The following is a 13,387-nucleotide window of genomic DNA, read 5'->3' on the forward strand; positions in this document are numbered from 1 at the left end:
ATGCGCTCAATGGCCTTGATGGTGGAGTTAGGGATGCTAAAGATACCTGTCCAGTAGATGTAGGAAGCTTGGAGGACCGAGTGGGTACATTCCTGTCTTCCAGCATAAGAAAGAAGTTTGCCTTTCCAAAGCTGGAGACGCTTACGAATGTTATCGAGCATAAGAGTACAGTGATGGCTCCAGAGTCTGGCTGGAATCAGGGGAAAGCCAAGGTAAATGACTGGGAGAGAGCCAATGGAGAATCCAGTAAAGTAGCGGAGGGATTCTTTAGTAGAGATTGACACGGAGACCAGAGAGAAACTCAAAGAGATGGAGCGAGTCCATAATGGCAGAGATAGAAGAGTGAGTAGCCTTAGAGAAGATCATTAGGTCATCGACAAAGACCAGATGGGAGAGGTTGATATGCTTGCATTTTGGAAGAGCAGAAATGAGGTGGAGATCAGTTTTGGTTTGGAGGCTCCTGGAAAGGATTTCCAGGGCTGGCGGATTCCAACTTTAGAGCGGAATAAGCCGTCGGGGGAGCCGTTGACCAGGACAGAGAAGGAGGGGGAGGAGATATAGGCATGAATCCAATGAATGAAAACAGGGGGGAAGCCCATGAGGGAGAGCACATCACAGATGAAATCCCAACGGATGGAGTCAAAGGCTTTGTGGAGATCAATTTTAAGGAGAGCCGTCGGGGAGTGCGATTTGCGGTCGAAGCCTCTGACGATCTCAGAATAGAGAATGATGTTGTCCGTAATGCTCCGGCCAGAAATGATGGCCGATTGGTTGGGGCTGACGAGGGAAGGAATGACTGCCTTAATCCGATTGGCAAGAATCTTGGCAATGAACTTATGGATGAGATTGCAGAGGGAGATGGAAGTTTGATTGATCTGAGCTAGCTGACCAGGCTTGAAAAAGAAACTGCGGATGGCTTTGAAAACCTCTCCTTTAAAAGAGTCCCAGTTGCTGAGGAAGAAACCCATGCTGAAGCCATCAGGACCGGGAGCCTTGTTGGGCTTATGGGAAAGGATAACCTGGGAGATATCATCATCAGAGGGGATGGCTATAAGGGAATTGAAGAGGGTGGGGAGAATGAACTTATCGATGAGCTCTGGGGGGATAGGAGAGGGGGAGGGGAGAGAGGGGTTGAAGAGAGTGGAGAAGGAGGAGGAGGCAGCCTCTTTGATATCGGTGGGGGAAGTGAGGGAGGTTCCATCAGGAAAGACAAGAAGGGTGTTGGAGTTCGAGTTCTGCCTAGCTTTTAGGGTACGGTGGAAGTAGGCAGAGTTCGAGTCCTTAAGCTCTAACCACTTGGAGCGAGATTTCTGGCGTAGGAAGCTTTCCTCGAGGAGGGAGAGGGAGGATAACTCTTTAGAGAGTCTCTTCTCATCGGCGGCGAAAGCTGGGTTGAGGGGGTCGGACTGGAGCTTAAATTGGATTAGAGAAAGATCGGACCGACAGGAAGAGAGCCTGGAAGGAAGATTGCCAAAGGTGGAGAGATTCCTTCCACCTCCGAAGAGCAGATTTGGTGTTGCAGAGCTTCCAAGCTAAGGCAACTAGAGGGAGCGGATGGGATGAGACCAGGATTCTCCAAGCCTTCTCAGGGAAATGTGGCAGGGGCGGTGTTAGAGAGGCCTTGGAGGAGAAAGGAGGCATGGGAATGGGGGAGAGAGGAAAGCCAGACTTCATTGACGAGAAATCGATCTAGCTTATAGGCGATGCGGTCTGGACCTACACGACGGCTGTGCCAAGTGAGAGGGGAACCTGACCACCGGAGATCATCAAGGCCGAGATCCTCGATGCAGTCATTGAAAGGGTCGTCCGCTGAAAGATGAATAGGCCTTTCTGCCAATTTTGGGAGCGGATAACATTGAAGTACCACCTATTCCCCAAAGAAGGGAATCGATGCTGGGCTTGAGGAGGGAGAGATCAGTCCGGAGGGTCGGTGGCCTGATTGCAAGCATAAACCACCGTGATAAAGAAGGGAGAGGGAGAATTGTGGAAAGCTAAGCAAAGATGGGCAAATTGGGAGGAAGAGTGGGATAGGGAGATGTGGAGTTTGGAGGGATCCTAGAGAATCCAGATCCACCCAAATGGCGAGTGGGAGTAGTTGGAGAGGAAGGACCAAGAGGGGGCAATGGATGCAGCGATGCGGGGAGCATTATCCTGAAGAACCCGAGTCTCAAGGAGAGCACAGAAGCTGAAGTTGGAGGATTTAATGAAGGAACGAAGCTCAAAATGCTTGGCCAAAGAGTTTAGGCCACGGACATTCCAGATAAAACCAGACATCATGGAAACTAAGGCAAAGGGGGCAGTAAAGTCCTAGAAGGGGTGCTCTTGTGTCGCCGGGCTGCTCACTAAAGGCCGACGAGAGTGAAGGGGTAAAGCCAACCCTGGAAGGAAAGGGTGAAATTTAGCGGATAAGGTTAGCTGGGTAGGGGAGGGGGGGACAAGGATGGATCTAACCATGGAAGAAAGGAGGGGAACCGAAGTGGAACGGGGGAGGGTTGGTTGGGAGGAGACGGAATTGGGAACAGGGTTGGGGTAGGTTTTCTGATAAAGATGGGTTGGGGGTTGAAAGATTGGGAGATTATAGGTAAAAACTGATTTGGGCTGTAAATGAGTTCTCGGGTGGGCCAAGGGTAAGGTCTGAGAGGGAGAGAGGTGGGGGAGATGGGCCATGAAGATGGGCCGGGTAGTGGAGATGGGTGGGCTAAGGAGGGTCAAAGAGGGGAAATGTAAGGGAATTTGGGGTCACGTGTGGGAAGCCAGCTAGAGGGCGGAGAGGTAGAAGGGGGGTAAAGATGTAGGGCCGGGTAGTGAAGATGGGTGGGCTAAGGAGGGTCCAAGAGGGGAAATGTAAGGGAATTTGGGGTCAGGTGTGGGAAGCTACGTGGAGGGGGGGTAGGTAGAAGGGGGGTAAAGATGTAATTAAAGGTTGAACCAGGTGTGGGGGATTAAAAACCGACGAAGAGGTGGGGGGTTTATACCTATGCGCTGGACCCGAAGGAGTTTCACGTGAAAGGCAAAGGCCTCGTTCCAGGTTACTCGAGGGGACAGAACCAGTCCTGCAAAAACCCAATTCCGGCAAGGGTAGAGCTTCGATGGAGATCCCAAGCCCAGGCAGATCTTCAGAGCGCAATTGATGAGATAACGACAACAACTGGTCAAGGAGATCAGGTTGAAGAGTTTCGTCGTCGGTAGCTTTATCGATCAAACCAAGACTTTTGCCGGGCACACAGAGTAGGGCTTCAGGAGGTGCAGTGGCAGCAGGAACAGATACCAAGGACATTACCATTGAGGGTTGAACAAAGCAAAGAGGTTGCAGGTTGTTACGACGGCGATGGGAGGTCGATCTTCCACGTCGCGGTGAACCATACGAAGCTTCAGGGAGAGGGCCTGGAGAAGCTTTCACCGGGGCAGGGGAGCAGAGGCTTCCACAGGAGTCGCCGGGGGAGGCATCGTAGGAGGAGATGAGGAATTTTCATCAAAAGAGGAACTCAAAGGTGTCTCCAAGGCCGCAGTGGCTACGTCAGTGGAGGCAACAATGGCTGCAATGGATAATGGAGCAACGACGACACAGTCTTTCGTTAGATGGCCAAAAGTCTTGCAGTGGCTACAGCGAGGAGGAAGCCAATCGAACTTCACATGCTTGATAAAACTGAAGCCATCGTCTTCAACAACAGTGATGCACGAGGGAGGAGCGGACTTAGCTGAGACATCTACGCAAATCCATGTGTAGGAGAGGCGGTCCATTTTGAGTGTGCGAGCGTCAGTATGCAGCGGGAATCCAAAGACAGAGCCAAGACGACTGAGGCACTCACGAGACCAGTAGTGCAGAGGAAGTCCTGGGAGGGTGATCCACAAGGGTACAGTGCTGAAGTCGACCTTGTGGGGGAGGAGATGGGGGCTCTATTGACAGAGGAAGATAGGCTTGGAGCCAACCATCCAGGGAGCTCCATTAAGGACACGAGCCTTGGTCTCTTCCAAGAAGAATCGAAACACAGGCACCCCAGTGGCAAAGATAAAGGTATCAAAGGAGCCGGCAGATTTCCATTGCTTTGTAAGAGAGGCTTTGACGAGGTTGAAGGGAGGCCTCGGTCCAAGAAAGTGGTCGACCTGATAAGAGCTCTATTTAGGAATTTCAGGGGAGAGGAGAGAGTCCGGGCAGTGAGCAACAGGGAGACCATTCTCGAGAGTAGGGGGAAGAAGAGGAGAGATGAGTCAGCGGTTGGGTGTCATTCTGTCGGTCCAAAGAATCTGACAACTGGGTCGAAATTTCTTATAAATCAGTTTCACCATCAAATCTTTCTCTCGCTTTTCTAAAACACATCATTATAATGGGGATCCAGTCGAGTATGGACAAAGTTATTACGCCTAGATGTTGGCCCTAAGAATTTCAGTACTTTCTGCTCGAATGGGTCTCATTCTTCTGGTCAACAGAATCCAAGAACTGGGCTGATATTTCCTCTAAATTAGTTTCACCTACCGATCTTTCTCCCATTTTTGAAACACATATTCTAATTGTTAACCGAACGATTATGGGCATAGTTATTCCGCTTGGAAGTTGGCCCTAAGAATTTTAGTACTTTCTTTTGGATTGGGTCTCATTCTGTCGGTCAAGAGAATCCAAGAACTGGGCCGATATTTCCACTAAATTCGTTTCACCTACAAATCTCTATCTCCCATTTCTGTAAACTTATTATTATAATAGTGAACCCGACAAATATAGGCAAAGTTAATCAGCCCGGAAGCTGGCGCAAGGAATTTTACTTCCAATTAGATTGGGTCTCATTTTGTCGGTCTAGAGAATCCTAGAACTCTGCCGATATTTCCTATTAATCAGTTTCACCTAAGTATCTCTATCCCCATTTTCGTACATGTATCATTATAATTGCAAACCGGATTAATATGGGAAAATTTACTCCGCCCAAAAGTTAGCTCAAGGAACTTTAGTACTTTCGGCTAGATTCGGTCTCATTCTTTCGGTACAGAGAATCCCAGAACTGGGTTGATATTTCCTCTAAATCAGTTTAAGTTACAGATATCTATCTCCCTTTTACGAAAACATATCATTATAATGGCCAACAGGACGAGTATGGGCAAATTAATTCTGCACGGATGTTGGCTCAAGGAATTTTACTACTTTTTATCGGATTGGGTCTCATTTTGTCGGTGCAGAGAGTCCAAGAACTGGGCCGAAATTTCCTGTAAATCAGATTCTCGTACAGATCTTTATCTCCCTTTTTCGAAAACACGCGATCTAGACGAGTATGGACAAAGTTATTATGCCTGGATGTTGGCCCTAAGAATTTTAGTACCTTTTGCTGGAATGGATCTCATTCTTTCAGTCAAGAGAATCCAAGAACTAGGCCGATATTTCCTCTAAATTAGTTTCACCTCTAATGGCTAACCGAACGAGTATGGGCGCAGCTACTCTACCTGGAAGTGGACCTTTTTCCCCTCCAGTACAGCAGCCATTGCTGTACGCATCGTGAGGCGCAGGAGCTGCCATGTCTGCACAATGGGGCCTGCTGTGCGCACAAGGACGCTGCTGCACCGCACTATGCGTACAGCTGCGGATAAAAATTCCCTGGAAGTTGGCCCTAAGAATTTTAGTACTTTCTTTTGGATTGGGTATCATTCTTTTGGTTCAGGAAATCCAAGAACTGGGCTGATATTTCCTATAAATTAGTTTCACCTACAGATATCTTTCTCCCATTTCCGTAAACTTATTATTATAATAGCGAACTCGACAAATATAGGCAAAGTTAATCAGCCCGGAAGTTGGGTCTAGGAAGTTTATTACTTTCAGTTAGATTGGGTCTCATATGGTCGGTTCTGAGAACCAAGAACTGGGCCGATATTACCACTAAATCAGTTTCACCCTAAAGATCTCTATCTTGAATTTTCGAATAAGTTTCATTATAATTGCAAACCGGAAGAGTATGGCTGATTAATTCTCCTTGGAAGTTGGCTCGAGTAATTTAACTACTTTCTACTGGATTGGGTCTATTCCTGTTGGTCCAGAGAATCCAGGAACTCGGCCGAAATTTCCTATGAATCAGTTTCACCTTTAGATCTCTATCTCCCTTTTGTAGAACACATCATTATAAAGGCGATCCAGATGAGTATGGCGAAAGTTATTACGCCTGGATGTTGGCCCTAAGAATTTTTGTACTTTCTGTTGGAACGGGTCTCATTCTTTCGGTCAACAGAATCCAAGAACTAGGTTGGCATTTCCTCTAAATTAGTTTCACCTACAGATCTTTCTCCCATTTTCGAAACACATTCTAATGGCTAACCGAACGATTATGAGCCCAGTTATTCCCCCCAGAAGTTGGCCCTAGGAATTTTAGTACTTTCTTTTCGATTGGGTCTCATTCTGTCGGTCCAGAGAACCCAAGAATTGGCCCAATATTTCTTCTATATAATTTCACCTATAGATCTCTGTCTCCCATTTCCGTAAACTTATTATGATAATAGCGAACCTGACAAATATGGGCAAAGTTAATCAGCTCGGAAGTTGGCTCAAGGAATTTTTTTTACTTTCAGTTAGGTTGGGTATCATTTTGTCGGTCTTGTAAATCCAAGAACTGGGCCGATATTACCTCTAAATCAGTTTCACCTAAAGATCACTATCTTGAATTTTTGAATACGTTTTATTATAGTTGCGAACTTGAAGAGTATGGGCTAATTAATTTTGCCCGGAAGTTGGCTGAAGGAATTTTATTACATTCAGCTAGAGTTGGTCTTATTCTGTCGGTCCAGAGAATCCAAGAACTGGGCTGATATTTCCTCTAAATCAGTTTCAGTTACAGATATCTATCTCCCTTTTCCGAAAACATATCATTGTAATGGCGAAACAGACGAGTATGGGCAAATTAATTACGCCCGGAAGTTGGCATAAGGAATTTCATTACTTTTTACTGGATTGGGTCTCATTTTGTCAGTCCAGTGAATCCAAGAACTGGTCCGAAATTTGCTATAAATCAGTTTCACCTACAGATCTTTATCTCCCTTGTCCGTAAACACATCATTATAATGGCGATCCAGAAGAGTCTGGGCAAAGTTATTATGGCTGGATGTTGGCCCTAAGAAAATTAGTACTTTTTGTTGGAATGGGCCTCATTCTTTCGGTCGAGAGAATCCCAAAACTGGGCCGATATTTCCTCTAAATTAGTTTCACCTCTAATGGCTAACCGAATGAGTTTGGGCACAGTTACTCGCCCTGGATGTTGGCCCTCTGAATTTTAGTACTTTCTTTTGGATTGGGTCCAATTCTGTTGGTCTAGACTATCCAAGAATTGGGCCGATATTTCCTCTAAATTAGTTTCACCAACGGATATCTATCTCCCATTTTCGTAAACTTATTATTATAATAGCGAACCCGACAAATATAGGCAAAGTTAATCAGCCCGGAAGTTGGGTCTAGGAAGTTTATTACTTTCAGTTAGATTGGGTCTCATTTATTTGGTCCTGAGAATCCAAGAACTGGGCCGATATTACCTCTAAATCAATTTCACCTAAAGATCTCTATCTTGAATTTTTGAATACGTTTCATTATAATTGCGAACCGGAAGAGTATGGGCTGATTAATTCTCTGTGGAAATTTGCTCAAGGAATTTTACTACTTTCTACTGGATTGGGTCTCATTCTGTCGGTCCAGAGAATCCAAGAACTGGGTTGAAATTTCTTATAAATCAGTTTCACCATCAGATTTCTATCTCACTTTTCTAAAACACATCATTATAATGGTGATCTAGACGAGTATGGCCAAAGTTATTACGCCTAGATGTTGGCCCTAAGAATTTCAGTACTTTCTGCTGTAATGGGTCTCATTCTTTCGGTCAACAGAATCCAAGAACTGGGCTGATATTTCCTCTAAATTAGTTTCACCTATAGATCCTTCTCCCATTTTCGTAACACATATTCTAATGGTTAACCGAACGATTATGGGCGCAGTTATTGCGCCCGGAAGTTGGACCTAAGAATTTTAGTACTTTCTTTTGGATTGGGTCTCATTCTGTCGGTCCAGAGAATCTTAGAACTGGGCCGATATTTCCTCTAAATTAGTTTCACCTATAGATCTCTGTCTCCCATTTCCGTAAACTTATTATTATAATAGTGAACCCGACTAATATGGGCTAAGTTAATCAGTTCGGAAGTTGGCTGAAGGAATTTTACTTTCAGATAGATTAGGTCTCATTTTGTCGGTCTAGAGAATCCAAGAACTCTGCCAAAATTTCCCCTTAATCAGTTTCAACTAAATATCTTTATCTGCCATTTTCAAACATGTATCATTATAATTGCAAACCGGATTAATATGGGAAAATTTATTCCACCCAAAAGTTAGCTCAAGGAATTTTAATACTTTCAGCTAGATTGGGTCACATTCTGTCGGTCCAGAGAATCCCAGAATTGGGCTGATATTTCCTTTAAATCAGTTTAAGTTATAGATATCTATCTCCCTTTTACGAAAACATATCATTATAATGGCGAACCGGACGAGTATGGGCAAATTTAACTGCCCGGAAGTTGGCTCATTGAATTTTACTACTTTCTACTAGATTGGGTCTCATTGTCGGTGCCGAGAGTCCAAGAACTGGGCCGAAATTTCCTGTAAATCAGTTTCACATACAGATCTTTACCTCACATTTTTGAAAACACGCGATCCATACGAGTATAGGCAAAGTTATTATGCCTGGATGTTGGCCATAAGACTTTTAGTACTTTCTGTTGGAATGGGTCTCATTCTTTCAGTCAAAAGAATCCAAGAACTGGGCTGATATTTCCTCTAAATTAGTTTCACCTCTAATGGCTAACCGAACAAGTATGGGCGCAGTTACTCAACCTGGAAGTGGACCTTTATCCACTCCAGTACAGCATCCGCTGTTGTACGGATCGTGCGGCGCAGCAGCTGCCATGTCTGCATAGTGGGGCCCGCTGTGCACACATGGCCGCTGCTGCACCGCACAATGCGTACAGCAACGGATAAAAATTCTCCGGAAGTTGGCTCTAAGAATTTTAGTAATTTCTTTTGGATAAGGTGTCATTCTGTCTGTCCAGAGAATCCAACAACTAGGCCGATATTTCCTCTAAATTAGTTTCACCTATAGATATCTATCTCCCATTTCCGTAAACTTATTATTGTAATAGCAAACTCGACAAATATAGACAAAGTTAATCAGCCCGAAAGTTGGGTCTAGGAAGTTTATTACTTTCAGTTAGATTGGGTCTCATATGGTCGGTCCTGAGAATCCAAGGACTGGGCTGATATTACCACAAAATCAGTTTCACCCAAAAGATCTCTATTTTGAATTTTCGAATACGTTTCATTATAATTGCGAACTGAAAGAGTATGGGCTGATTAATTCTCCCTGGAAGTTGGCGCAAGTAATTTTACTACTTTCTACTAGACTGGGTCTCAACCCGTCGGTCCAAAGAATCCAAGAACTTGGCCGAATTTTCGTATAAATCAGTTTCACCTTTAGATCTCTGTCTCCCTTTTCTAAAACAGATTATTATAATGGCGATCCAGATGAGTACGGCAAAAGTTATTACGCCTGGATGTTGGGCCTAAGAATTTTAGTATTTTCTACTGGAACGGGTCTCAATCTTTCTATCAACAGAATCCAAGAACTGGTCCGACATTTCTTCTAAATCAGTTTCACCTACGGATCTTTCTCCCATTTTCAAAACACATTCTAATGGCTAACCGAACGATTATGGGCACAGGTATTCCTCCCAGAAGTTGGTCCTAAGAATTTTAGTACTATTTTTGGATTGGGTCTCATTTTGTCGGTCCAGAGAACCCAAGAACTGGGCCGATATTTCCTTTAAATTAGTTTCACCTACAGATCTCTATCTCCCATTTCCATAAACTTATTATTATAATAGCGAACCTGACAAATATGGGCAAAGTTATTCTGCCCGGAAGTTGGCTCAAGGAATTTTTTTACTTTCAGTTAGATTGGATCTCATTTTGTTGGTCCTGAGAATCTAAGAACTGGGTCGATATTACCACTAAATCAGTTTCATCCAAAAGATCTCTATCTTGAATTTTCGAATATGTTTCGTTATAATTGCGAACCGGAAGAGTATGGGCTGATTAATTCTCCCTGGAAGTTGGTTCAAGTAATTTGACTACTTTCTACTAGATTGGGTCTCATTCTGTCGGTCTAGAGAATCCAAGAACTTTGCCGATATTTCCTCTTAATCAGTTTCTGCTGAACTTGCCGATATTTCCTGTTAATCAGTTTCACCTAAATATCTCTATCTCCCATTTTCGAACATGTATCATTATAATTGCAAACCGGATTAATCTGGGAAAATTTATTCTGCCCGGAACTTGTCTCAAGGAATTTTTGTACTTTCAGCTAGATTGGGTGTCGGTCTAGAGAATCCAAGAACTGGGCTGATATTTTCCCTAAATCAGTTTCAGCTACAGATATCTGTCCCTTTTCTGAAATCATAGCATTATAATGGCGAACCGGACGAGTATGGGCAAATTAATTCCGCCCAGAAGTTCCCTCAAGGAATTTTACTACTTTCTACTGGATTGAGTCTCATTCTGTCAGTCCAGAGAATCCAAGAGCTGGTCCGAAATTTCCTATAAATCAGTTTCACCTACGGATCTCTATCACCCTTTTCCGAAAACACTTCATTATAATGGCAATCCAGACGAGTATGGTCAAAGTTATTACGCTTGGATGTCGGCCCTAAGAATTTTAGTACTTTCTGCTGGAATAAGTCTCATTCTTTTGGTCAACAAAATCCAAGAACTAGGCCAATATTTCCTCCAAATTTGTTTCACCTACAGATTTTTCTCTCATTTTCAAAACACATATTCTAATGGCTAACCGAACGAGTATGGGCGCAGTAATTATACCCGGTATTTGGCCCCAAGAATTTTAGTACTTTCTTTTGGATTGGGTCTCATTCTATCGGTCCAGGGAACCCAAGAACTTGGCCGATATTTCCCCTAAATTAGTTTCATCTACAGATCTCTATCTCCCATTTTCGTAAACTTATTATTATAATCGCGAACCCGACAAATATGGGCAAAGTTATTCAGCCTGGAAGTTGGTTCAAGGAATTTTATTACTTTCAGTTAGATTGGGTCTCATTTTGTCAGTCCTGAGAATCCAAGAACTGGGCCGATAATACCTCTAAATCAGTTTCACCTAAAGGTCTCTATCTTGAATTTTCGAATATGTTTCATTATAATTGCGAACTGGAAGAATATGGACTGTTTAATTCTGCCCGGAAGTTGGCTAAAGGAATTTTACTACTTTCTACTGGATTGGGTCTCATTATGTAGGTCCAGAGAATCCAAGAGCTGGGCCAACAGTTCCTATAAATCAGTTTCACCTACAGATCTCTATCTCCCTTTTCTAAAACTCATCATTAAAATGGCGATCCAAACGAGTAAGGCCAAAGTTATTATGCCTGGATGTTGGCTCTAAGAATTTTAGTACTTTTTGTTGGAATGGGTCTCATTCTTTCGGTCAACAGAATCCAAGAACTGGGCCGATATTTCCTCTAAATTAGTTTCACCTACAGATCTTTCTCCCATTTGAAACACATATTTTAATGGCTAACCGAACGATTATGGGCGCAGTTATTCCGCCTGAGAGTTGGCGCTAAGAATTTTAGTACTTTCTTTTGGATTGGGTCTCATTCTGTCGGTCCAGAGAATCCAAGAACTGGGCCGATATTTCCTCAAAATTAGTTTCACCTACAGATCTCTATCTCCCATTTCCGTCAGCTTATTATTATAATAGCGAACCCAACAAATATCGGCAAAGTTATTCAGCCTGGAAGTTGGCTTAAGGAATTTTATTATTTTCAGTTGGATTTGGTCTTATTTTGTCGGTCCTGAAAATCCAAGAACTGGGCCGATAGTACCTCAAAATCAATTTCACCTAAAGATTTCTATCTTGAATTTTCGAATACGTTTCATTACAATTGCGAACTTGAAGGGTATGGGCTAATTAATTCCGCCCGGAAGTTGGTTCAAGGAATTTTATTACATTCAGCTCGAATGGGTCTTATTCTGTCGGTCTAGAGAATCCAAGAACTGGACCGATAATTCCTCTTAATTAGTTTCACCTAAATATCTCTATCTCCCATTTTCAAACTTGTATCCCCGTCCCCTCCCTTTGTATATTCCCCCCCCCCCCTTTCCATCTCTCCCCCGTCCCTTTCGGGCTTTGGTAATACTCTTTTATTCACCAAAAAATAATTTTGACTGGAAGTTGGGTCAAGGAATTTTATTATGTCAGCTAGATTGGGTCTCATTCTATCGGTCCAGAGAATCCAAGAACTGGGCCGATATTTCCTCCAAATCAGTTTCAGCTACAAATCTCTCTCTTTTTGGAAAGTATATCATTATAATGGCTAATCGGACGAGTATGGGCAAATTTATTCCGCTCGGAAGTTTGCCAATGAAATTTTAGTACTTTCTGCTGGACTGGGTCTCATTCTGTTGGTCCAAAGAATCCAAAAACTCGGCTGATATTTCCTCTTAATTAGTTTCTGCTAGATTACTATCTCCCATTTTTTGTACAAATATTATAATGGCTAACCAGACGAGTTTGGGCAATGTTATTCTGCGTGGATGTTGACCCTAAGAATGTTAGTAATTTTTGTTGGATTGGGTCTCATTCTGTTGGCCCAGAGTATCCATAAACTGGGCTGATATTACCTCTAAATCAGCTTCACCTATAAATCTTTATCTCCCATTTTTGAAAACATATTATTATAATTGTGGACCGGACGAGTAAGGGAAAAGTTATTCCGCCCAGAAGTTAGCCCAAGAAATTTTAGTAATATCAGCTAGATTGGGTTTCATTTTTTCGGTCCAGAGAATTCAAGAACTGGGCTGATATTTCTTCTAAATCAGTTTCACCTACAGCTCTTTCCGAATACACATCATTAAAATTGCGACCAGACGAGTATGGGCATTCCGCCAGGAAGTTGGCTGTAGGATTTTTTTTACTTTCTGCTGGATTTTGTCTTATTCTGTCGGTCTAGAAAATCTAAGAACTAGGCTGATATTTCCTCTAAACTTCTTTCACCTATAGATCTCTATCTCCCATTTTCGAAAACATATTATTATAATTGCGAACTGGACGAGTATAGGAAAATTTTTTCCACCTGGAAGTTGGCGCAAGGAATTTAAGTACTTTTAGTTAGATTGGGTCTCATTCTATCTGTCCAGAGAATCCAAGAATTGGGTTGATATTTCCTCTAAATCAGTTTCACCTACAGATCTCTATCTCCCTTTTCCGAAAACATATCATTATAATGGTGAATCGAACGAGTTTGCGCATAGTTATTAGGCCTGGAAATTGGCTCAAAGAATTTTAGTACTTTCTACTAGATTGCGTCTCATTCT

The 13,387-nt window shown here is 43.1% G+C and overlaps 1 protein-coding gene across 1 annotated transcript; it reads right to left on the reverse strand.

Annotated features, from left to right (window-relative positions):
• Window positions 1-365: 365 nt before the first annotated feature.
• On the reverse strand, window positions 366-3,277 carry LOC122645221. Its single transcript, XM_043838551.1, has 2 exons — window positions 2,976-3,277; window positions 366-1,455 (listed from the first exon to the last, which is right to left on the reverse strand). The coding sequence occupies exons 1-2, from the start codon at window positions 3,275-3,277 to the stop codon at window positions 366-368; spliced, it is 1,392 nt and encodes a 463-aa protein (XP_043694486.1).
• Between the last annotated feature and the right edge of the window lie 10,110 nt (window positions 3,278-13,387).

Source organism: Telopea speciosissima, chromosome 11 (assembly GCF_018873765.1).
Source record: "Telopea speciosissima isolate NSW1024214 ecotype Mountain lineage chromosome 11, Tspe_v1, whole genome shotgun sequence".
Classification (NCBI taxonomy): domain Eukaryota; kingdom Viridiplantae; phylum Streptophyta; class Magnoliopsida; order Proteales; family Proteaceae; genus Telopea; species Telopea speciosissima.

Coding starts and splice junctions, on each gene's coding strand:
- LOC122645221 (XM_043838551.1), bottom strand. CDS start 3,277: ATGTCCTTGGTATCTGTTCCTGCTGCCACTGCACCTCCTGAAGCCCTA. Junction 1,456..2,975: donor CCTTCGGGTCCAGCGCATAG/GTATAAACCCCC, acceptor TCTTCCTTCCAG/GCTCTCTTCCTGTCGGTCCG.